Source organism: Gadus morhua, chromosome 11 (assembly GCF_902167405.1).
Source record: "Gadus morhua chromosome 11, gadMor3.0, whole genome shotgun sequence".
Lineage (NCBI taxonomy): Eukaryota > Metazoa > Chordata > Actinopteri > Gadiformes > Gadidae > Gadus > Gadus morhua.
Genome location: NC_044058.1, coordinates 24,995,460 through 25,020,459, shown reverse-complemented (window position 1 = coordinate 25,020,459; position 25,000 = coordinate 24,995,460). Strand labels below are relative to the sequence as shown.

Sequence of the window (25,000 nt, the reverse complement as noted above, 5' to 3'; positions counted from 1 at the left end):
TATCTGAGTGATGAAAAAGCAATTAAGATTATCCTCACAATTTTCAACGTTATTACTAGGTCAACATCAACCTTTTAGAACCTTTTGTGTCCATACTTTCTATCGTTCTGTCTGCATTCAACCATGCAGTGAAATCGAACTTTTACTAGTAACCGGCAATCAATTCCAAACAGTTAACATGAGCTTAATGTGGTGGACCTGTGGTTCTGGTCCCTGCCATCCCCCCTTCCGGTCCTAAAGGAATCTGTGGTGCACAACGTCTTATCTCTCCCGCTCTCTTATCTCAGACATGGACCAGAGAGAGCACCAGAGACAGTGTAGGTGTCCATGTAAGGGACTATACTTTCCACCATAGGCTATTATAAGAAGCTCGGAGATAACATGGGTCATATATTAACCCTCCCTCAGCATCAGCCCTAGTCCGGACCTCAACTGATTTATTACACACACTCACTCATCCTGAAATGGTAAGATAGTCAACCCCACCCTTGTTTCATTGCAATGCTAGTGTTAGTTTTCTGTCTAACATTCTAACATCCTCAAATTCTTAAGGCTTTTGAGAGTGTTAACGTTTTATTAATAATATAACCAAAACATGCATTATCAATCCTGCAAAGATGGTGAAACCATGTTAACTTTTGTGACTTATATGCTTGCATGAAGAAACCATGGTATTTCAGAAGTTTAATTTTGTGTCTACACTTTGAATGTTATGTTCAAGCTGTCTACTAAATGATTGTGTTTACACTCTGTGACGGAAGGCGAGCAAGAAGGCTGCTAATAGGAGACAGCGCGGAGCCCAGAAGGCTTGCTCAAATGTCTTCTCAATGTTTGAGCAGTCTCAGATACAGGAGTTTAAAGAGGTAGGATAACCTGCAATTACTATGTGGACTCCAAGGCAACTGTAGAAAAAAGATTATTGAGACATGTCTATTGTGTGAACCAATATTACTGTAACTATTGTTGCTCACTTTTCTGGTTTTGAAATTGGAACAAGGGATATACAATAAAATTTGTTAAATAATTACCATTATAATGGTTAGAATTGTCAATATTTCTTTATGTTCCATAATGAATGCCTCCGTTGTTCTGCAGGCCTTTGGCTGCATTGACCAAGACAGAGATGGTGTTATCAAAAAACAAGACCTAAAGGAGACTTATGGACAACTAGGTTCTGGCTCAGTGTTTTCTTTCATCTTTTGCTCACTGACCTATCCATAATATAATATCAATTCTAAAATGTTCAAAAACATAGTTGTGACAAACTTCAGTTAACCTCCTTTGCCATTTTATCTTATGTGTTTGCGTGTGTATTTCAGGAAAGCTCAATGTCAATGATGAAGAACTAGAAGAAATGTTGAACGAGGGAAAGGGTCCGATCAACTTCACGGTGTTCCTGAGTCTGTTTGGAGAGAAACTAAATGGTGAGACCTGCTAAATGATAAGACACAACAACACTTAAGCCATTGAAGTGGAATTGGGTGATCATGTTCCCCCTTCCAGGTACTGACCCGGAGGAAACCATAGTGGCTGCCTTTAAGCTCTTTGACCCTAATGCAACAGGCTCCATCAACAAGGATGAGTAAGAAAATATTCCCTTGCACTCAATCATATCCGGCATTCACCATTTATTATTTTTTGAATTAAGGTTCCGCCCTTACTTTTTAAATCCAGATTTAGGCGGTTATTGATGAACCAGGCTGACAAATTCACAGGAGAAGAGGTTAGTATTTTACATTCTTCACACACATGTTTTTTGTTCCCAAAACGAAGACATTCGGTATTGGTTCAGAGCTATGTGTTTTAATGGTCTAACCTGATCACCTAGGTGGACCAGGCGTTTGCAGTAGCTCCGATAGATGTGGCTGGAAACCTGGACTACAAGTCTCTCTGCTACATCATCACACATGGAGATGAGAAGGAAGACTCCTAAACATATTATGTTGGTTGTCCTGGTTCTAATAAAGTCGTTCAACTAGTGTTTCAGTATATTTTCCATAATATGGCCACATTTGTTGTGTTGTAAATTGAAAATGTACCGGGTGGATTAGTTGCAAAAATGGGAATTATAAGTAAACATGACGGGCAACTGGAGATTCTGTACCTTTTTACATAATTTAAGCAAAATAAAGTGTGTTTTGAGAAACATGTTAGTAGAATAAACGTATACATTTCTTGAGCGAAACCTTGAAAATATCAAAGAAAAAATTATATTAAGGATCTTTGAAATCAACACTGCGTTTCGAAAAACTCTTCAGACTCTTCCCAACACATTCGGGACGAAATGCAATTCCAATCTTAATGGTCAACATTCAGACATCCCAACACATTCGGGACGAAATGCAATTCCAATCTTAATGGTCAATGTTGCTATGGATACAACAACAAACCCCCAGCCCCCCCCCCCCCCTCCCATAAATTCCACTCCCAGGCAGTGTCCTTGTTCACAAAGACACAGACAGCAACACCGATGGGCTTTAAGGATTGACTCTTAAGCTGTTCCGTTAACCAAGAGCCAAACATCAGTACTTTTACAAAAAGTACTTTTTTGAGGGTGACATGTAGGTCTTGTCACAACCATGCCCATTTCCTCTGGAGCAACGGGCCGAGTGGCCCCAGGAATAGACACAGCTATAGCCTGGTCACCCGACGGGGGGACGAAGGAGACCAAACGGTACAACAGGAGCCACGACTCCTACCTAAAACGGTGAGCACAACTCTTTTCAATAATTTTAATGCTGCAAGCGACGTACTGAAAGGTACTTAAAATATATCATTCCACAATGCATGAAACATTCAACCTGACCTGGGATATCTCAAGTAGGCATTATTTTGTGCAATCTCTGGCACAAGAATTTCTTCGGGATTAATACATTTTTATCTTATCTTATTGCCTACCCAACAAATTGTAATGAAGGAAATACTCTTACAATCGGAGTTTAGAATGAGAAATTGAAAACAATGAGCTACATTGGGCAGAACATCTACACTTTGAATTACAGTCCGTTAAGTACGTACCGTCTTATCAAAGTGGTGTATTTTTAAGGCCTTCTGTTTAGGGGTCATTTGAAAAGTAACAGTCAACCATTGCTTAGCAATCAAGGCCCTGTTGACACAGGGTGCCTGTATCAATAGCAACCTGTGTGTCGTCCGAACAGTGCAGCTTAAGATAATGACATTAGGCATTCGTCAGCCTCATAAATGTTTAATTTGGCCGTGTTTCTCTTGGCTGCCCTGCACAGGACAATCCAGTCATGCAGAAATCAATGCTTGAATGTTATAAGTGGACTGTTTGTGCATCTTCATTGTTTTAGGGCCGCCTTCCATGCTTCCGGTTTGTCGAAAACAAAAACACAACGTTGCTCTTCCGAAATGTAAACTATTGGTTTCTCCCTTTGGGAAGGTATCTGGAATCTACACAGAGACTAAGGCAGGGAAGCGACGGCACAGGGGTAAGTGGTGTATCCGTTTTACAAAAACACACAATGGACTCAGTCTTATTACATATCCACACTTTTCACTGACATTTTGGAAACAGCCCAACACCATCAACTGTAGAGTTGGTGTCGGTTATTTATTAAACCCCACATTGTCTGATTTCATCATAGGATGCCAGTCCTCAACACAATGCCGAGGATGATGGTGAGAAACATTGAATTAATAGATCAAGCTAAATGACTCAGGAAGGTACTGAATGTTTTTTTTACATTTAAAAAAAAGGGATCACAGAGAAGTCTCAATGCAGCGACGATGAATCGGAAGAGAAACCGCCAAGTGACAAGAGTTTAAGGAAGTCCAAAACATGCACCCTGCTATAAAGACCACCCATCATCTACTGACTTTGTTCGTCTGCAATGCCTGACACCATGATGTATTATTTCATTTGCCAACACCTCCCTGTTGCATTTTTGTGACCTTTCACCTTTGGACTGGAAGATTGGTAATTGTTTAATGACTGGTGAGGTTTTCCATAATAATAAAAAATGTCTCCCTGCCATTTTTAACTGTTTTAGAAGTAAATTATTTACTACAATCTGAGTGATACGAACGAGAAAAAAGTGTAAAACAGCTTCACCTCCCTCTCTAGGCTATATATGCTCAGGCTGCATTCCTTTCTTGCTCAGATCTGATCTTTTCCCTTGTGGCTGAATAGCCATGGCTCAGACATGTAATCATATCTAGAACATTTCTGATGTAAAGGGAAGAGATTTCTGCATGTAAAAAGCTGTTTCTTACATTGTAAATGACAATGTCTTATAACCTTGTGAAACAGTTTGGCAGTGAAAATGTATCTTGGCTTTCCGCCACTAGATGAGAGATAAAGGGATAAATAGAGAGATAAATAGATTGTGAAAGAGAAATATGGTGGGACGCATAGGAGAAATATTAGAAAAGATCTTAAATTCATTCTAAAATAACAAGATTGTTTCATAATGTTTCCCAGTTGGGCATCAAAGGTAAAATGGCATCACAAAGGTGAATCCATTTAGTTTGTTCGGTCTGTTTATGTTCTTCATTACTCCATTTAAAAGATACCCATGCTTGTTGTTGTCGAAAATCGTTCCTTGAACAGTCAAAAGTAATCCATTCCGGTCCTGCGACTCTTGAGGACATATTCAGTCAGTGGTATTCAACGTCCAGTCCAATCAAACAGCCATCAGCCATCACTTGCTGAGGACAATTCTGTTAGCGACCCACTGCACTTTGACCCCTTTAGTCACTGTTGCTGCTGTCGTCTCCAACCATCATACTGCTGTACTGCTTCTGCTGCTCCTCCTTGAACGATTCCTTGACCTTTGCCCTCTTCAGGCCACCATCCCTGCAATGGGGGGGGGGGGGCGGAGACAGGCACAGTGTTTTAAGCTGATTCTTCTGTGCTTTGTAACAGCACGTGAAGTATAAGCCTCACATACCTTAAAGGGAGTGTGTGTGTGTGTGTGTGTGTGTGTGTGTGTGTGTGTGTGTGTGTGTGTGTGTGTGTGTGTGTGTGTGTGTGTGTGTGTGTGTGTGTGTGTGTGTGTGTGTGTGTGTGTGTGTGTGTGTGACAATGAAAGGGAAGACTTACCATTGCAGGTCTAATAGTCCACCCTGGTGAGCAATGGCTGATTTAACTCTGTTGGCAAACCGGACCGCGTCTTCGTTCTCCTGTCGTCATTATCATCAATAACAGAACAAACAAAACCGTAATGAACTTTGCGCCGAGGTGATCATGCACTACAAGTGTTTTGGGTTGACTCAGAAACGTGTAGAACTGCAGCTGGATGGTTTTGGTTCTATGGTCGTCAGACGGACCTGTTGATGCATGGGTGGCAGGTACCAGACATCACAGACCAGCGCCCAACTGGTCATCATCCTGAGCAGGTAACTGACCATGTTGTACTTTGAACTGTTCCAGAAGGCGTCTCCAAACTTCAGGTCATACTGTGGGACAAACCAGAGAGGATTCGTGGTAATGTTTTATGCATGAAAAACTCTCAACCCTACAGGTTGATTAATCTGTGAGTGATAATATACCACCCTCACAGTGGTATATTTATGTTAAATAAAAAAAAGACTTTCTGAAGTATAAAGTGAAGACGTGCCGTGACGCAGGGTCAACGTCGACGTCCATGTGGAGTTGAGGTACCTTAATGGCGACTGGGTATATCGTTCCTCCAATCTCAAAGCTTCCCTTTTTGAACATCATCACAGAGGTGTTGTTGACGCAAGTGCCTGTAGGAGCCAGAGACCGACCACTCAGGTTAGCCAAAGATAAGTCATGCTTTCCAAATAAATAAAGTGCAGCCAAGTTGTTTTCATCTTATTTTTTCTTGGCGCAGTGGGACCAAACAGCCGATATTGGGGCAGACCCAAGATAACTAGAAACACTCCCTGTGTCCCATCTGTTACAACAAGAAACTCGGGTCCACCGATTACTGGATTGTTGCCATGGTAACACTTACCCTCTGGGAAAATCAGTATGGGAAGTTTTGTCTTGTCGTTAACGTGGTCGGTCAACCTGCAGTAGAAGAAGCGTAGGCGAGTTGTCATGGAAAGAGAATTAACTGAAAAAGAGTCGATCCTTTTGTGGATGTGTATATGAATAGGGTCATATCAGAGAAGGTGTAATAGCATCAATATATTTAGCAGCAGCTTTGAAAGGAAATACCAGTACCAAGCCAAGGTATCACACACTCAGAGAGCATACAGGGAAACCTCTTTAACACTTGATCTTTACTGTCACTTGTATAACTGGCATTCTTGGGACAGGAATACCTCTTGGTCACTAGGTGTCGATCTTTCATCTCAGCCCTTTCGAACCAGACATGAGGACAGGATCGCACCATGGCTCTCTGGAGCACTCCCATCAGGCCCCCGTGGATCTGGCCCACCTGAGGAATACATGGCATCCAACTGTTTACAGGCGTACACGCTACTTCGTCAGGGCACCACCATTTTTGTTCGAAATAATTTTTTTGATGTAGTTTAGCGCATCTATTAAGAGAGAATATTCCAGGGGTGAATGGGTTATGTACTTTAGACAAACGAAATTAATCATGGATCCTTAGCAACACACACACACACACACACACACACACACACACACACACACACACACACACACACACACACACACACACACACACACACACATTTTAAGTAGATAGGCGTCTTCCTCAAAAGGTTGGGGCTTCAAACGATAATCAAAAAGGGTGATCGGCTGATTTAGTTGCAGATTTAAGAGTTTTGATTTCTTTCTTGGTACACGGGACCAGTGTACATGTGTTCCTTTCTCGTGGCAGGATAAGAGTTCAAGTACCATGGCGTAGCATCCGTCATTACAGAGGATCACAATATCAATGGGAGAAGTGTGATTGGCCACACAGATCCCTCCCTTCTGGGGTCGGTTTTCTCTGTGGGAAGCAGAGGAGGAGAAGGAGATAAGGGCTGAACATAATACTGCACCATTCCTACTTTAGGGGTTCATTAGACGACAAAGTGTGTTTTCACTCACTTGTTGTGATACTGAATAGCTGCAGAAAGACCCCGGGCACAGATCCTGTAGCACATCAAATGAACCCACTCGCTCAGCCAGGTCTTAATCCTGTCAACATAACCACAACAAGTGACCCCTGGGAAGTACGGGGGAAAGAAGTGCATAGAAAGCCCAAACGAGATCACCACTGAGTAAGTCCAGTTGGTTTGGTAATGACCTTCCGTTTGGTAGAAGCCCGACCGCAGATGTTCCTATGACGAGCCAGGAGAGACCGATAGTAGCCAGGGTAATTCTGTATGAAATAAAAAACACATGTTTTTCCATTGGGTTGCTTTAAACATGAATGGTTCCTGGTTGACTGCTTTCTATTGAGCAGGGTAGTTAAGACAGGACATAATGATGACTATACGTAGTGTTTTGCCAACCTGAGCGGGGCGAGGATGCAGTATCTGATAAGGACGCCCAAGCCGTACACTAGAGTCAGTTTCAGGCTGATATAGTGGAAATCGTTGTTGGTGCGGGTCAACAGGTTCCATGACACCAACTCCTCCGAGGAGAACCGCTGGGTCACCTTCCAGATGACGAAAATGATACGTCATACAAAGTAAGATGTCTGTCGACCTAACCGTCCATCTCAAATACAATGGCCACCTCAAATGTCAATATGTCAAATGTCAGATACTTTTTGAATTTATCCTTTTAATGCAATTTTATTACTCAAAATGTATCCAAAGATGTATTTTTTTGCCTTTGTATACATGTATATATTTTTTAATGTTTTAATCTTTGTGATTCCTATGTACTTTTTGATGTACCATACACAGCTTTGGGTCTTATCTTAATCACGTACAATTGTATTCATGCAATTTAAAAATAAGTTTATTTGGGAATAGGCCTATTCAGACCAATACTATAAGAGGAACATACATAAATACATACATACATACTACTTCGATAACGGCGCTTAGGGGACAATGTAAGGCAGTCGATTTACCTCATCTTCTACAATGCTTTCAATGCCTTGACGGGTGAAATAGAAAGAGTCGCTAAATGTGAAGTCGCCACCTAGCGGTTGTTTTGGGCGACTGCGTCTGAGCTCCTCAAACTCTTTCTCCATAGAGTCGTTCCCCCTCTGGATCAGACCTGATTCAGCAGAAACAGAACCGAAAATGTCCAAATCATTTCCAAATAATAATTAATGCATTACAGAGGAATCAAAGCTCTGGGTAACGCAGGGATCAGAGAAATTAACCCCTGACTCTCCTATCCTCAAAGATAACCCATCGTTTATCTTTAAATCGCACACACAGATAACATCAACAGACAATCATGGTTCATTGGCAACTCTTAAGCAATCCCAATCCTCCAGTGATCCAATATTGCCCTCTACACAGGGTGACAGACTAAGCTGGACATCCCTCGTCACCATCAGGCTAGTATCTAGCCCTACAAGGGCCAAAGTCCAGAGCTAATGGTGTTCAACCAGCCCATCTCAGCCCACACATGGCCTTGTCTGTTCATATACCTATGGAATAAAACCTTTTTCCTGCTGCTCGTCATGGCACCTTTTAAGAAATAAAACATTAACATTGTTTGGACCTTGTAATTCTGACGGTTGTTGCTGACACAACGTGTGTGTGTCTAAGGAAGCGTATAGCTTTAAGGCCAGTGATTGATAACGTTGAGTAATAGCGGGTTGTCAATGAGGCAATCTCACATACTCGTCATAGCAGCCTTAATAAACTTGCCTAACAGACGTCTAGAAGACTGATCCGAAAGCAAAGTACCCAACGCCTAAAGGACTTTTAAAGACAATGCACGATTAAAGACATTTGTTACACAAATGCAGGAAACACATTGAGTAAGCACAAACTTTCAAAATCAAAAAAAGGGCATGTCCTGAAGTGAAAAAACCTTTCCCTACAGCATATGTATCTTCCGTTATTAAGTGTACAACTACTGTACATCTATCCACTGTTCTATCTATCTTCTGATCAATCCGTCTGTATACTCACTGCTAGATGGTGAAGCTTTGAGGGCATGGTCCTCTGTGTTTTTGCGCATCTTCAAAGTGGCCCACTGCAGAAAAAACAATCATGGTAAAGTAGAAGTAGCAGTAAAAAAGTATGCATTGAAGTCCCACAGGGTGTGTGAGTGTGTTTGTGCAGCTGTTGGTACCTCCAGTGTCTTCACCAGGATGGTCATGTAGGTCTCTGAGACGCCCAGAGAGAAGCCAAACATGGCGGGCACCATGATTGATGCCAGGAGTAGGTACAACCAAGTCTTCAGCCCCCACAGGGTTATAGCCCATAGATCATCCATCGTATACGTCCTCTATGACACAGGAATGTGTCCAAATTCCGTCTCCCGATATTTATATATTATAAATAGATATTTGTAGATGATTGTCATTGAAGATCAAGGGCATCAGCTAAAAGTGTTGCAGTTATAGTCTGTGAAGTAATTTGTACTGCGGGGACACATCTGAGGAATAATACATAAGTAAATACCATCAATCATAACAGGTCAAATACAACAAAAGCATTTCGCTAAACGGCAATGACATTGGACTCAAGTTTATGATCCTCATAAAATGACCCAACATGACTTTTACATGCTTTTCTTGGATGCAGAAGTCCTGTGGAAGAAGGTTTCACCAGATTGGTGGACCAGAATTTTTTTTTAGAAACTCGTGCAGACATTCGTATCTGCTGTAGTATATGCAACTTGCTAGTAAACGCGAAAGGCTACATACACAATGTCACATGTTGCAACATATTTCACTGTTTAGGTGAGGGTTCATGCAACTATTAGTTAGCCATGTTTTAAAAGCACGACGGATCCTACCGTTCAAACGTCCACCCGCTGCACTGCTTGAACAGGAACAACATAGAAACAATTCAGGGGTTGAGTGACACATCTTTCCGACACGCCCATTCAGTTCTCCGTTTCAAGACCAAAGTTCATAGAGTGGTGCTCCCCTTGTGGCGAGAGAGCGAACTCCGACACGTGGAATGTGTAGTGGTCGCATGGGTTAACATATTTCAGATATAGTGCAGTCAGTAAGGCCTATACCCCAATAGTCTCGAAACTTGCTTAATATTTTAAATTATACGGGTTCAATTCCCTACAACAACAAGTAACAAGTAATGGCCATTTCAACTCGTTAAGGCCTGTAACTTCTTTAAATCCCCTACTATATAATCAGAATATATAAAAGGCTGTAGGTCTGTGGCGAGTAGTGCAACACTCTTTCGGTCTACTGTCCTAAGAATAACTTACAAAATGTCCTGATTATTTTCCAGGACCAGACATTTCACAGTCTGTTGCACATTTTTGTAAGGGGGGACATCAGGGAGTCCGTTTGGTTATGTCTCCGGTAATGATAAGAAATATTCGTTGTTTTATTGAACAAAAGATCCTTAGATCCTATTGTAAAGGTGTTACATTACCTATTTTCAAAAGAGTGTGCCAAACATGTTTACATTTTTAACTGTTGAATAAAAACGATATGATCTTTATGTTGCTTCTGTTTGGGTGGTATATTATTACCAACGGGCTAGGCTACTATATTTATGACCATAGTAAACTTTCTACAAGTGTTTGTTTGCGTGTGTGTGTTTGTGTGTTGGCGTGTGTGCATGTGTGTGTGTGTGTGTGTGTGTGTTGGCGTGTGTGTGCATGTGCGTGTGTGTGTGTGTTTGCATGCTTGCGTGTGTGTGTGTGTGTGTGTGTGTGTGTGTGTGTGTGTGTGTGTGTGTGTGTGTGTGTGTGTGTGTGTGTGTGTGTGTGTGTGTGCAGGGGGTCAGCGGGGGTCTCTAGCCTGCAGGGGCCTCTGTCTACAGCCAGAGTTGCCAATAAAGATATTTAACGAGACTATTTCCCGGTTGGCCACTGAGTTAGACAAATGGGTAGCCTATATCAGAGTGTGTTATGCATCACACCCATTCACGGTATATATAGGCCATTGTAGGAAATTTTACATTTTGTACAATTCAGGAGGATGGTCATACTAATGGTGATGTTCTCTGAATAGGCATATAGACTACCCTGCAATTTGCATTTGCTAAAAAACCCTTATCAGCTGTTTGGACAAGATTTTTTTTTCATATATATTCTGTATATATATCATTATATAGAATGAGAGAAAAGAACGGTAGAGAGCACGTTTTTGAAACTACTGCTCCCTCCCTCCCGTTTCTCCGCCATCGCCAAGTGTTGCATGTCACGCACCTGACAGCAAAGATGTAGGCCTATTCCTTGTACCTATCACTGAAGAGAGTTGGCCTACCTGATTGGTCAAAAAGGAGTCGGGAGCGGTCTACAATCGAATCTGGTTGAGGCAGGCGCAGTGAACAAGAAACAGATCTACTCTCACAGCGCATTTAACTCACTAATAGCAGATGGATGGCTTTGCCATTCCTTACCAATGACTCCAATAAAAGGCCTTATTCTGAAATAAATTAGGCTTCAACAAGTGAAGTGACTAAGCGCCAACTTTGCAATAGAACCAAACAATAACCCAATAAATCATATTTCTTATCTATTTCAAATAAATATGAAGCTCCATAAATGGACTTTCTCGTCGTGGTTGATGTTGACAAACACACACTAAATCATATTTATGGGCGACTGGTTTTCTGTCTTCTTCTCTATGGGTTGGTTATTGCTCCCCCTAGTCCCCGCTATAAGAAACAAGACACTATCCAAAGTACACTCCTCCCTTCCTTCGCACAATCGAAGCTTTCTCCTGCTTTAATGTTCTGTGATTCCGACTCCTTCTTCTCCTTCTCCTGCCGTTCGTGTTGTCCCCGGTGCAGGGCTCATTCCTTGACACGTTCATCTGCACAGCCTACCTCGGGGTCCTTCGAACTCGGCGTGGTCACTGGACCGCCTGTAACGCCAATGGACCTCCAATGTCTGGCAACCTTTTCTTGCTTTTTGAGATCGGTTGAATGAAATATGCAATGTTCGCAGGAGAGCCGGGTTCTTTTCTTTCTGCTCCACTTTGTCTTCCTATTGGCGTCCGGACACGATGAGCTCTCCGAGTTTGGCAGCTTTCTATCCCCTAGAAAAGGTCAGTGGGATTTTATTTTTGTTTGTTTTGTAGGAATTGGGTTTCATAACACATAAAGCCTTCAATGTTGGAAACGCTTGGTTTGTATGCAACCCTGAGTTTCCTCCAACATTATGCTCTTATTCTCTTCATTTGATCCTTTATAGATGACTTGCACGCGACAGAGTCAGATCTGCCCATTGTCCATCCTGTGAAAGTCGACTTCGATGGACGGTTCATCTCCCATACACTTTCCCATCACTTCGGGAATGGGCGACTCAAGCGGGATCTGCGACCGTTGGAGCCAGAGACGGAGAGCCAACGGGTCTATTATCAGATCGACTACAAAGGTCGGAGTCTCATCTTCAATCTGACGGCGAACACTCAGCTTGTTTCACTCGACTACGTTGTGGAGAGGAGGAACGGGAGTCTGAACAGGACGACGGAGCAGCATCATCGTCTCCCCTCCGCGGGAGATCTCTGTCACCTGATTGGCACCGTCACGGTCAACCAGGCGCGTGGCACCGCCGCCGTCAGCACCTGTAGCGGACTGGTAAGGGACCCATCATAGGCCAATGCATCCTTTTAAAGTGTATTATTGTGCTATGTGTGTGTGTGTGTGTGTGTGTGTGTGTGTGTGTGTGTGTGTGTGTGTGTGTGTGTGTGTGTGCGTGTGCGTGTGCGTGTGCGTGTGCGTGTGCATGTGCGTGCGTGTGCGTGTGTGTATGCGCTCTTTCGTGTACATGTGTGCGCGCTTTCGTGTGTGTATATTTTGTACACTGGGAGTGCATCAAGTCTAATAAGCAGGGATGCCTCTATCTGAAAGTGTAAATTACTTTGGTTTCCCCCAATGTTTCTCTTTTCCTCCTATTTTCTTTCCTGATAGAGGGTCAGGGGTATATTTGTGTGGACGGTAAAGTGGGTTAGACGGTTACACACATCCCGTCACCCCTCCCCTCCTCTACTGACGGTGCTCTGTCTGTTAGTTTGCCCTGTACCGACTCTTTCTAGGAATGTTTGCTGAACCACTTTCATGCAGCATAAGCTCTTAGTGGTAAGCGAGACAGGTCAAATCTCAAACACACACAACCCTGATCTTTTGCTATTTTTACTCTTACGGTAATCGATTACTAATCAGTCAGTCACTTAATGACCAAAGGATCTACTGAGTGACTGACTTTTTGACTGGCTTGCTGGCTGGTTGTCTGACAAACTCTATGATTGGCTGTCTGACTGACTGACTGACTGGCTGGCTGGCTAACTGGCTACACTGAATGGCTAGATGTCTGGCTGACTGAATGACTCTGAGTTTGTGACTGACTGTCTGACTCACCTACTGAATGACTGACTTGCTGGCTGACTGTCTGTCGGAGTCTCATACTGACCGACTAACTGGCTGACTGGTTGACTGTCTGGTTTCCTGGCGAGCTGTCTGACAGACTGGCTGACTGACGGACACACACTCTGACCGCCTCCCCCCTTCTCATTCTCATGTACGCTGAATATGTACGCTACTTTCCTTGCCCTGAAGCTAGCACTCATTTGCCCATGTGGCAACATTACACTGCAGAACATAAATACTACTAAATAACTTCCTGAACATCTGAATAGGATGCAGTTTTATTGGATGAAGGAGAGTGACCAGGTCAGATGGAATAGTTTAACTCCAAGTGTTTGTGTGGTTGGTTCATACGGCAGTTATTATAAAGAATACTTAGAGCAGTAGAGGAAGGCAAGTATATCAGCTGAATGGCAGCTGAATGATTTGCTTCAATTAAAGACCATTTGACGCTCGCTCTGCATTAATTATTCCATGACCTTGTGTTACTTTCAATATCATATTTATACTATCCGTTTGGGCATGATTACTTTCACATTTTAAGTGGCAAACTTAAACAGTGTATCTATGATACATATATATACATTTATGCATATGATTTATATTAATATGAAAACACCTGCCATGGTGGCACTGCGAACACACAGCCATGACGAGGAAGATAGACCGTGTGTGAAAGCCTGAACCTTTCCAGAAGACGTGTCAGTCCCAACCCAGCAGACTCTTTGCTGGATTGGATTCCCCTCAGCAGGAATGCTTCTCAAGCAGGGTCTTGCCTCAATCCTGCCTACCTTGGTTGTCTGGGTACTGGTTCCTTATTATGCAAACAGTTATCTAAAGTGCTAGTATTTTTGTTGGTTAGGTCATTTATTTGTTTTTGAAGCTACTATATATGTACTATTTAGAATAAAAGTGCAAGCAAATGACGAAATAGACAAAATAGCATATGTTAAACCGGTGCCGACCCGCTTTAACCCATAACAATAACCCTAACTATGTAAATTGTTAAAAAAAAAAAAGAAGTAAAAAGGATTGCAATCAACTACATTCCGAAGAAGATGAATATGCCTTCACCGCCTGAAAGGCGAACTAGTCAAGTCCATTCAGGCAGTTGTAGGCTTGTGTTGAGTCAGAAGGGTCACAATAACTCAACCCTTTGCCTGACCATTCCACAGCAGGGCACTGTGGTGACCCAGATGTGACAGCTGCCTTTCAGGTCAGATACCCCCAGGAACAGAGACAGGGATGTTCAAAAATAAAATAAATAAAAGCTAAAATAAAAAGATAAAGCAATAAAGAAACAAACAGAAAGAAAGAAAAAAACAATTGAAAGGAAGATATGAATAAATTAACAAACATACAAAGAAGGGATCATATGAAGAAAGAAAGAAAAGAAACGATGAATTAAATAAATAATCAACTATAGAAATAAATAAATGAATATACCAATTGTACCAAAGATAGGAAGGAGTCTCTTATAAGCCTATTAAATCTTGTGAGCCACAATCTGGTTCCTGTTCCTAAACTTTTCTTTGGGTAAAAAAAACAGGGCTAATCTTTTTAGACATAATCAACATGAAATAGTTTCCCCCTAGAGACTTTTGTATCTCCTTAACTCCCATAGATTGACTTGTCCCTATGGAAACCCTACGGCTATTCCACAAGCTTCTGTGTCCGCCAAAGATCTACTTTTTGTGATAGTTTCCAGGAGAAAAAAAAGAACACATGGTTTGTTAAAACAGCTGTTCAGTGACTGCATAACATATGAGTAATTACAGTCATCAGCATTATGGCTTTTCCATCTGATATCAGATACAAGCAGACAAACCCAACTCTTTTGGAAGGTTGAAATCATAAAGAGATGAGAAATTGCATCAAACACTTACATAATATGTGAGTTACGTAAAGTATCAAAATGTTATTCATGGTTGGTAGGTGCATAATAAGGAACGTTATAAGTATTGATCTAAGTTAAATACTAGTTAATACTGAATATATAATACTAGCTAGTTCAACGAGTTGATTTGAGGATTGAAATCATCACCGTCTCAGCACGGTCCATTTAAATATTCAAAACCTTTGCCCAACAAAGTGTTGGGGAAGTTTTAGCCCTCAGGCAAAAGACACAAGTGAAAACAAGTTGAGAGCCATTAGCCTGGTGTTACACCTCCACCCCACCTCGCCTCCTAGAGGACACAATCTCTTCATCGCTCTCCCATGGGGAACACATGTTAGCTTCTGTGTAATTATTTTTCTAAGAGAAAGAAGAAAACCAGGCAGACCAACTGTAAATCAACGTCTTGATTAAAGTGTATGACTTGCACTTGTCTACTAAGGGCATGAAGTCCCGAATATATCTTTGTGGAATCACAATGGTGGAAAAATTATTCATGTGGGGCTTTGCGGCAAAGGCGAGAGGGATCAGTGCTTGGCCTGCTTGGCCTGCACTACAAACGGCTGCAGAAGCAGGAAACCAAAGTAAAGCAGTTCCACATGGTGGCTGTATTTAGCACACAGACCTGAGCTAGTTTGACCTCCCCTGGCACCGACACATCACACCTCGGCGCACTTCCTCTAATGTGAGCCGAGGAGAAGGATTCTGAGGAGGAGGTTCGAGGAGGAGGAGGAGGAGAAGGGTAGACCCTGTACTGGGACCCCTGTTCATGGTTCCAGTTGGTGGTTTGTCGTTGGTTCGCAGAGCTTTCGGTTTCTGAGTCAAAGCCACAATGAGTAATCCCCTGACTTTAACTTCCTTTGGTTTCACGTCCTTTTAAATGTAAACAAAACTGATGAGGGTCAACGTGTCAAGACAGAGTGAGTCGACAAATAAATCCCCTGTTTTTGGTCACTGAACATTCTGCGTTTACATGGAAGCCTATCACATCGCGGATAATCACACTTGATAAGATATGGATAAGAAAAACCATTAATCTTCATGACGAGCATGTAACTGCGCCAGTGAATCCATGTTGAAAAAGGTTTGCACGACGCTGCTGCGTTTGGTATGGAGATCATACGGATCCAGCAGAGCGACCTCTTCGATGTTTGGATGGGCCTCCCTGTAGCATTCCTTCCCGCTGGTTCTGCCCCCACCAGCGCCTCCTCTTCTCGGACTTCCAGGACATGTCTCGAATCATAACATAGAGGGAAACGTATACGAGTCCAATGGAGCGCCACTCATTGGTACCGTGCATGGTTTTTACTTGCACTAACTTAAACAGAGATGATTAGAGAGACAAGTGAAATGGGTGTTTGGAACATTAGCGAGCAGTGTGAGTGCATGTCTGCAAAAAGGCTCCGTGGGTAGCGTGTGCAAAGGGGAGCTCCGGAGCGTATCAGCCTGCATGCTTTGTGTGTGAGCCCATTGCAACGTTAGGATCCCTGGACAATGGCCATAGACTGAGTCACTGTCGAGGAGCCTGCTCCCATTTCAGTCATTCCATCTCGCCTGGACTAGAATAATCCAACCTCCGCCACAGTGCCTCCAGCCCTTCTGTCAGGGGCTGTTGTAGACATGTATTGTTGGACTCAAAGTGCATGTTTTAGGGTTTTGGTAGGAAATCACACAACCGTCAGTTCTAGTTTTTACATGTGTTGCATTGGATATTGGCAGATACACTGATACACTCTTTGTATTAAAGAGCTTTTATGCAACCTGGTTTCCACCAGAATGAAGCGGAAGGTCTGCGAGACATGTCCGTCAGTCCTCCTGTCTTTTAATGGCCATGTTTCATACTACCGTGGCCCCTAGTCTGACATGAAAATCATCTCGTTTCCTGAGGTTTTTTTTCACTTATTCTCTTATTGGCAGATGTATTGAAACAGGTGTTGTTGCTACAAGGGGGAACCAAACTGAACCATGTGAACTCCATCTGAGGATTAAGACAGGCCGCGCCCCAGGGCTCCATGGGCCAAAGAGAAATATTGTCGGATGATGTACACGTGTTACATCAAGACACACTGTATGCCCAGAGTCAGCAGCGTGTGTCTTAATAAAAGGCAGATCGAGAGACCTCTGGACAGCAGGATGGTTTACGTAGAATGTGGAGGGGACGTGCTTGTTCGGTGTCAATAGATACAAAGTTTATTAAAGTCCTTACAATAACCACAATCACAATCATAACACTGTTAGACAAATCATAGCGGTCGTCACTTCTTAGAACATTGTCCGTGTGTCTGTGTGTGTTGATATGTATTTTAAGAAAGAAAATTGTCCATGAGAAAACCTAATAATCATTTTGATGCCTGTCGCTGAAAATGATTTGCGTTGCTCCTGGGAACAAAGATATCCTCTTCCTCTGGAAGGAAATATCATCCGTCTCTTATTCACTCTTTCTCTCTTTAGTGAGTTTGAAGAATAATAAAAATGCAGGGGAAGCTCCTTGTCTATCCTGGGTCTGTTTGAACACACACTCAATACACGCACGCACGCACACACACACACACACACACACACACACACACACACACACGCACACACACACACACACACACACACACACACACACACAGACACAGACACAGACACAGACACAGACACAGACACACACACACACACACAAATGCACGCACATACGCTTCCACTAACGCGCTCACACACATGCAAAGACATGCATGCATTCACTTACACATATACACAAAGGTCACACCCTATGACAGCTTCAGTAACATGTGAAGGAGAGGCCACACTAAGTACACAAAGTCAATGCTGCAAAGGATGTGCGTGTGCATTTGTGTGTGTGTACCTGTGCATACTAGCGTCTGTCTGCAAGTGTGTGCTTGCATGTATTCTGTGTGCAGGTGTGTGTGTGTGTGTGTGTGTGTGTGTGTGCATGTCTGTGCCTGTGTGTGTATATTTGTGCATGCATATGTGTGTGTTTGTCTGTGTGTGTGTCTGTTAATGTATATGTGTGAGCATGCATGCTAGTGTGTGTGTGTGTGTGTTGATATGTTTTTGTATGCATAGCTGTGTCTGTGTGTATATGTGTGTGTATGCATGGGTGTGTTTGTGCGTGCGTGTGTGTGTGTGTGTGTGTAGGTGTGTGTAGGTGTATCTGTGTATATATTTGTGTGTGTACATGCAAAGGTGGATGTGTGTGTGCTTGCATGCGTGCGTGCGTGCTTGCGTGCGTGCGTGCGTGCGGGTCCATGCGTGTCTGTTGCTTTCGTGCACATGGATTAAGCAGGAGGCGTCTGACACACCAGCAGGGACACGCAGGGCATACCTTCCTGCCACTGCCCCCGGCGTGGGGCGTGGACGTCTGCTATTAGGATGGATTCCTCAGGAACCTCTCAGGAATGAAAGGCTCCCGAGTAGTCTCCCCTCTGACTTCTAAGGGGCGGGGCTTTGGCACTTTAAAAGCGTGGGCGACCTGAGCCACTGTTTACCCGTTGAAACCTTTCCCGGCGTGACGTCTGCGTCCTCCACAGAGAGGGCTCTTCTCCCTGCCCGAGGGACACTTCTTCATCGAGCCATCCCCGGGGGCCGCCGACGAAGAAGGACGGCAGCCGCACATTGTGTATCCCAGAGTTACTCCGGAAGGTCACCGGAGAGTCAGGCGCAGCTCACGCACCCAGGGAGAACATGTTCCCTGTGGGGTTAAAGGTGGGGCCATTCATATGTGTTTGTTCAAATGTACCGACAAAATGGTGATGCACATGGAGTTCGTCTCTCTGAGATCGATGCCTGGTGTGTCTCGCCAGCCAGCGGTGACGCTGTACATTTTAAATTAAGGACGGGTAATAACAGGGACCTCGCTATACAATATAACTTGTTTTAAGTGAAAATAAAATAGGTATTGTGATTCTGCAAATAGTACAATACAATATTAAGCATTATTTTGTTGTGGTTTAAGGTTTAGCTTGTTAGTTAGGGTTCTTACAGTCCATTGGTCATTATTATTCTAAATGAATGTGGCTTAACATAACAGAATGTAGTGGATGCAAATAGGCAAATTTGCATGACTATAGGCAAACACACATATAGCGCCCTCTGTAGGATGGTAACATATATTCTCTTCCACTAATGTTCGGTTTTTGTGTAAAAAACGATTTGAGTACATTTTTGAGGCTAAGGGGCTGACTCAAAAGGCAAAGGAACACTAAATACTCACACATACTATCGTGGTGTCCTCATCTCCTTCACCATCGTGCAGATGGTCCGAAGGACTCCGTCCGGGTGGAGCGAGAGAGGGATAACTGGGAGACGGAGGAGAACCGGGGTCCGTCGCGCTCACAGCGCTCCGTCAGCAGGGAGCGCTGGGTGGAGACAATGGTGGTGGCCGACTCCAAACTCATCGATTACCATGGCCAGGACAACGTGGAGTCCTACATCTTCACCATCATGAACATGGTGAGCCGATGAGTGTGTGCGTGTGTGTGTGTGTGTGTGTGTGTGTGTGTGTGTGTGTGTGTGTGTGTGTGTGTGTGTGTGTGTGTGTGTGTGTGTGTGTGTGTGTGTGCGTGGTGAGCGTCGGTGGTGGTTCTGCGGCAAAGGGTTATGGGTTCAAACACCACAATCGCAATCTACTGGTAATTTACTTTCACTTTCGTCGTTTCAAAGTAGCTGTACGATAAGATGCACTGGTGGGATGCTTTGATTGTAGATAACCAGTTGTGGATAACCAGTGTTGGGACTGAATGGTCTTTTATGTCTTCAGGTGGCCGGGATCTTCCATGATGCCAGTATCGGGAACGCCGTCCACATCATTCTAGTTCGCCTCATCCTGCTACATGGGGAAGAGGTAATGGTGACAGCTTTCTGGAATCATACACGCATACAGTGCTACTACTGCGCTATGACTACAAGACCACCATCCTATTGATTTGAATTAAATTTTGGTCAAATATGACATACATTTTACCATGGGTCTGCTTGCATGTATAGCATCTAACCTATACCTTTCGCATACGTTTATTTATAAGGGAACAAAATGTTATATTGAGTTGGACTGTGTACCATGTGAACATTTCTGAGAAAATGTATCTCTTTCCTCGTGAATGAAACATGGTGGTCTTACTGCACTTCTCGATTCTGTGTTATTCAGAAAGACCTGAAGATTGTTCACCATGCAGACACCACTTTATCCAGCTTCTGTGCCTGGCAGAAGAACCTGAATCCACAGAGTGACACGCATCCTGCTCATCACGATGTAGCTGTCCTGGTTACCAGGTTAGACACACACACACACACGCACGCACACACGCACGCACGCAAGCACGCACGCACGCACGCACGCACGCACGCACGCACGCACGCACGCACGCACGCACACACACACACACACACACACACACAAACTTGCATTCTCACACACACACACACACACGCACACACACACACACTCACGCACCCACCCACACACAAACACACTTCCTCAAAATCACACCCATTTAGTTTAACGCATCTCAAGGCTGCCCAGCTGTGCGTGCATTAACGTGGCGGCTGGGTGGATGCTTGGACCCCAGGAAGGACATCTGTGCCGGGATGAACCAGCCGTGTGAGACCCTGGGCTTGTCGCACCTGTCCGGGATGTGCCAGCCGCACCGCAGCTGCAACATCAACGAGGACTCGGGCCTCCCGGTGGCGTTCACCATCGCCCACGAGATGGGCCACAGGTACTAATAATAACAACAACGCTTTGCATTTGAAGGCGCCTTTCTCTGCACTCAAGCTCACCGTACAACGATGCACAAATGTCATGGAAGAGAAGCGACGATGAGAAAAAAGTTAATAATAATAACAACAGCAAGAGTCGTAGCAATTGGCATCAGATGGAATAGGCGGTTTTGAACGGATGTGTTTTGAGTTGTGATTTGAAATGGGGAATGAATCGATGTTTCTGAGTTGGGGTGGTAATGAATTCCAGGGACGGGGAGCACATGTGGACCCCTCTCTAGTGAGTCTGTGACTCAACCAATGAATCCCCTGCACCTGCCACCAAAGTATTGGTTTGTACTTGGTTTACCGTGTAGTATACTTCACTATTTATTTGGTATTTAGTTTAATGAGTAGTGACATATGTTGATAGGTTTTTGTTAATGTTGTTGTGTGTGTTTGTGTGTGTGTGCTAAAGTGAGAAGAAGTTACAAATACAAATATACTGTCTAGCGCAGTACGCAATTCCAACGCAAATCTGATTTTTTTAAAATTTTGAAATGTTGTCATGTTTGTTATGTTTGTCATGTTTGCAGCTTTGGCATCCACCACGACGGCCAGGGTAACGACTGTGAGCTACAAGGCAGACACCCCTTCATCATGTCCAGGCAGCTGATGTACGACAGCTCCCCTCTCACGTGGTCCTCCTGCTCCAAGGAGTACATCACACGCTTCCTAGAGTATGTGATCCGTCGTGTACTATTGCATCACATCCCTAATAACTATTTTTGAATAATTGTGTTTAAATTATTGAAATAGTATTGAAATAATTAAATAATAGTAATAATGACTGAGGCCAGGGCAGCAGTAATACTTGAAATGCTGATATTGTCGCATGTAACTTGTTTAATCACTCAATTTCACTATTTTGTAAACCTTTTCCACCCAAAAAAATCCCTCTTCAATTTATAGGGTACTCCAAATGTTACTCATCCTCCAAAAATGCAATAACATGGTTTGTTATGACTATCATAATATGTGACTAGAACAAACAACGGTCTTTTATCAAAGTGGGTGGTCTTTGGGGGATTTTTACAGGGTAAGGGTTATGGTTCCAATGATCACAAACATAATGGTGGTTTAGTTCATTTAATCCAAACCAACAAACTCTTAGACTCCATTGAGACTTTTTTAGCTGATTAAATAGATGCTATCCCTTTTGTTTTCCATTTGTTTAGTTCTCGATCTTCCTCACTTTTTTTTTTACTTTATGTTATTTAATATGTCAATCAAACATTAATGAAAGCTTTTTCTCGCTCCCTTAGTCGTGGTTGGGGCTTCTGTCTGGACGACCGGCCCTCCAAGAGAGATCTGACGACGCCATTGGCCCGTCTGGGTGTCCGTTACACAACTCACCATCAGTGCCAGCTGCAGTACGGCCCGGACGCCACCTTCTGTCCTGAGGTTGATGTACGTATCTTGCATGTACTCAAATGCAATAAAGGGGAAGTCAGTTGTTTCACTCATTTAAAACTTTCCACAAGGGAACGAGACCATAGATTACTATTTTTTGGTTTGTATGTTGGTCATAATCTGAATAAAAACATACACCCTAGTCCACCCCTACTGAACCCCTAATCCATTGTAGTTTACATGATTTCTTCAGCATGTTCAGTTTTTTTTTTTTATATCCATTGAAATCCAAATGCAGCAACATAATTGTTAATCCACAGGATCATAGTCACACGCCAAGACAGTGAATGGCCTTTTCACTCCCTTCGCGTTTCATTATTTCCCGCCTCTTCTTTCAGAATGTTTGTCAGATCCTCTGGTGTTCTGTGAATGGCACCTGTCGGTCCAAGCTGGACTCCCCCATTGATGGAACCCGCTGTGGGCCAGAGAAGGTAGTTTACATCTGGACCATATCCTCTTTCTTTCAATCAATCCTGGCATTGAGACCATTGTGTAAGAATTATGAACAATAATGATAATAAAATAATAACTTTACTTATATAGTATACCTTTTAAAATAAAGTGCTTACAAAGTACTTTAACAGTACCATGTATCATGTAGATGTAGATAGAAAAATGAAAGTGTAATTTGTAAAAAACAGTCTTCTGTGCTTCATGCCAAATGAGTGTTACCATTGTGACCTATAAAATGTCTATAAACAGTGGTTGTAGGTGTTATACCTGTACAATTTCCAATGTTCTCCGCCCCCCCCCCTTTCCAGTGGTGCATCTCTGGGGAGTGTGTAGTCGTAGGCAAGCTACCAGAGACGGTGAACGGAGCCTGGGGCCAGTGGAGCACGTGGTCCCACTGCTCCAGGACGTGTGGGTCTGGGGTCCAGTCCGCAGAGAGGGAATGCAACAGCCCCAAGTGAGCACTGGTCCTGCCATGAGGCTAAATGATGCTCTGTAGGTCTCTCTCTCTTTGGGTCTCTCTCTCTTTGGGTCTCTCTCGCTCTCTTTCGGTCTCTCTCTCTCTCTCTCTCTCTCTCTCTCTCTCTCTCTCTCTCTCTCTCTCTCTCTCTCTCTCTCTCTCTCTCTCTCTCTCTCTCTCTCTCTCTCTCTCTCTCTCTCTCTCTCTCTCTGTCTGTCTCTGTCTCTGTCACTCTCTGTCTCTGTTTCTCTCTCTGTCTCTCTCTCTCTCTGTCTCTCTCTCTCTTTCGGTCTCTCTTTCGGTCTCTCTCTTTCGGTCTCTCACTCTCTCTCTTTCGGTCTCTCTCTCTCTCTCTCTCTCTCTCTCTCTCTCTCTCTCTCTCTCTCTCTCTCTCTCTCTCTCTCTCTCTCTCTCTCCCGCCTTCACTTCCCATAATTTAGTTCTTCAGTCATTCCAATTTAACACATTTAAGTTACAGCATTAGTAGTTATTAGCAGCAAGTTATGCCATACCAATAATATAGTACTAAAATATATAGTACTATATTACTATTAGGGAAATCCATCATTAAATAACCTCTAACATATACTTCCCTTACTGCCATATGAATACTGTTACCCAATGATCTCCACAGACCAGAGTTCGGCGGCAAGTACTGCACAGGGGAGAGGAAGCGGTATCGAACCTGCAACACCAAGCGGTGCCAGAAGAACATCCCCAGCTTCAGGGAGATGCTGTGCAGCGAGTTCGACACGGTGCCCTACCAGAACGAACTGTACAAGTGGATCCCTGTGGCCAACCCAGGTAAGAGTTCCCGGTCTAAACATAGCAACACAGTAGGTACGCCATTAAGCTGTATGGCGCTCCCGGCGTTCACGGTGTTTATGGTTCTGTGTCACAGAGACAGTGATTCTGAGGGTAGTCCGCCAGAAGCCAATAAATAGTCACTAATTCAGTATACTCTGGTGATCTTTATAATGTTTCTTAAAGTCTAAGAATTAACATATATGCGTCCCTCCTCAAACATCAGTTAAGACACAGCTGTTGCCGTTTGTTGCCCTTGCGTATCGTGACTAAGGCAGCTCTATCAATGCAGGAATATTCAATGATTTTACGCAGGTCCTTTATGGTGTTACGGATGCCTCCTAGTTTTATTGTGTGTAATTACTAGGGATGGTCAATAGGGGGCATCATATTAAAAGGGGACATATCGTTCATCAGGTTAGTTGCTGTATTATAGGTACTTAGATACCATGTTATATAATGTGCTGAAATACAAAAAGTATGAATATTCAATTAGCATTTACGATTTATGAGTGATGTGACAGAAATTGAAACATATAAAAACATAAATCCAGGATAACTTCAATTAAAACAAATATACATTAGGGTTCACAAAAAATATTGAGGCACATTCATTGTACTGCCCACATAATGAATGAAGAAACGTTGTTTATTGATCACATTTTCTAGCATTCATATTGTTTCCAGCCAGCATCTGGATTAAGTCAACTTTTATTTTTATATCACAGCTGCAGTCTCAAAGGGCAAGCATTTGCAGGCAACATTTTATGGCCGCCACTCCCTAACCGTAGCCCCCAAAAGGGCAAGAAAAATGGGGACAAGTTTGCATAATAGCAAAACATTTT

At 43.3% G+C, this 25,000-nt stretch overlaps 3 protein-coding genes across 3 annotated transcripts in view; 2 read left to right on the top strand and 1 right to left on the bottom strand.

Moving 5' to 3' along the window:
* Positions 1 to 355: 355 nt before the first annotated feature.
* On the top strand, positions 356 to 1,981 carry myl7 (myosin, light chain 7, regulatory). Its single transcript, XM_030370636.1, has 7 exons — positions 356 to 467; positions 762 to 863; positions 1,096 to 1,171; positions 1,320 to 1,424; positions 1,504 to 1,582; positions 1,675 to 1,723; positions 1,829 to 1,981. Exons 1-7 carry the CDS (start codon positions 465 to 467, stop codon positions 1,931 to 1,933), a joined length of 519 nt encoding a protein of 172 aa, XP_030226496.1. The 5' UTR covers positions 356 to 464; the 3' UTR covers positions 1,934 to 1,981.
* A 1,540-nt stretch (positions 1,982 to 3,521) lies between these two features.
* Positions 3,522 to 9,915, bottom strand: agpat9l (1-acylglycerol-3-phosphate O-acyltransferase 9, like). Its single transcript, XM_030370635.1, has 14 exons — positions 9,824 to 9,915; positions 9,155 to 9,460; positions 8,992 to 9,055; positions 7,971 to 8,119; positions 7,402 to 7,547; positions 7,194 to 7,268; positions 6,995 to 7,084; positions 6,800 to 6,893; positions 6,256 to 6,371; positions 5,943 to 5,998; positions 5,627 to 5,712; positions 5,293 to 5,421; positions 5,066 to 5,145; positions 3,522 to 4,819 (listed from the first exon to the last, which is right to left on the bottom strand). Exons 2-14 carry the CDS (start codon positions 9,296 to 9,298, stop codon positions 4,714 to 4,716), a joined length of 1,335 nt encoding a protein of 444 aa, XP_030226495.1. The 5' UTR covers positions 9,299 to 9,460; positions 9,824 to 9,915; the 3' UTR covers positions 3,522 to 4,713.
* A 1,740-nt stretch (positions 9,916 to 11,655) lies between these two features.
* adamts12 (ADAM metallopeptidase with thrombospondin type 1 motif, 12) overlaps positions 11,656 to 25,000 on the top strand; it is a 26,143-nt gene continuing 12,798 nt past the window's right edge. The window contains exons 1-12 of the mRNA XM_030370707.1: positions 11,656 to 12,053; positions 12,200 to 12,585; positions 18,802 to 18,976; positions 19,527 to 19,723; positions 20,031 to 20,114; positions 20,418 to 20,542; positions 20,839 to 20,988; positions 21,565 to 21,708; positions 22,294 to 22,438; positions 22,780 to 22,872; positions 23,203 to 23,348; positions 23,986 to 24,155. Coding sequence (XP_030226567.1) covers positions 11,939 to 12,053; positions 12,200 to 12,585; positions 18,802 to 18,976; positions 19,527 to 19,723; positions 20,031 to 20,114; positions 20,418 to 20,542; positions 20,839 to 20,988; positions 21,565 to 21,708; positions 22,294 to 22,438; positions 22,780 to 22,872; positions 23,203 to 23,348; positions 23,986 to 24,155 — 1,930 coding nt within the window. The 5' untranslated portion in view covers positions 11,656 to 11,938. The remainder of the gene's footprint in view (positions 12,054 to 12,199; positions 12,586 to 18,801; positions 18,977 to 19,526; positions 19,724 to 20,030; positions 20,115 to 20,417; positions 20,543 to 20,838; positions 20,989 to 21,564; positions 21,709 to 22,293; positions 22,439 to 22,779; positions 22,873 to 23,202; positions 23,349 to 23,985; positions 24,156 to 25,000) is intronic.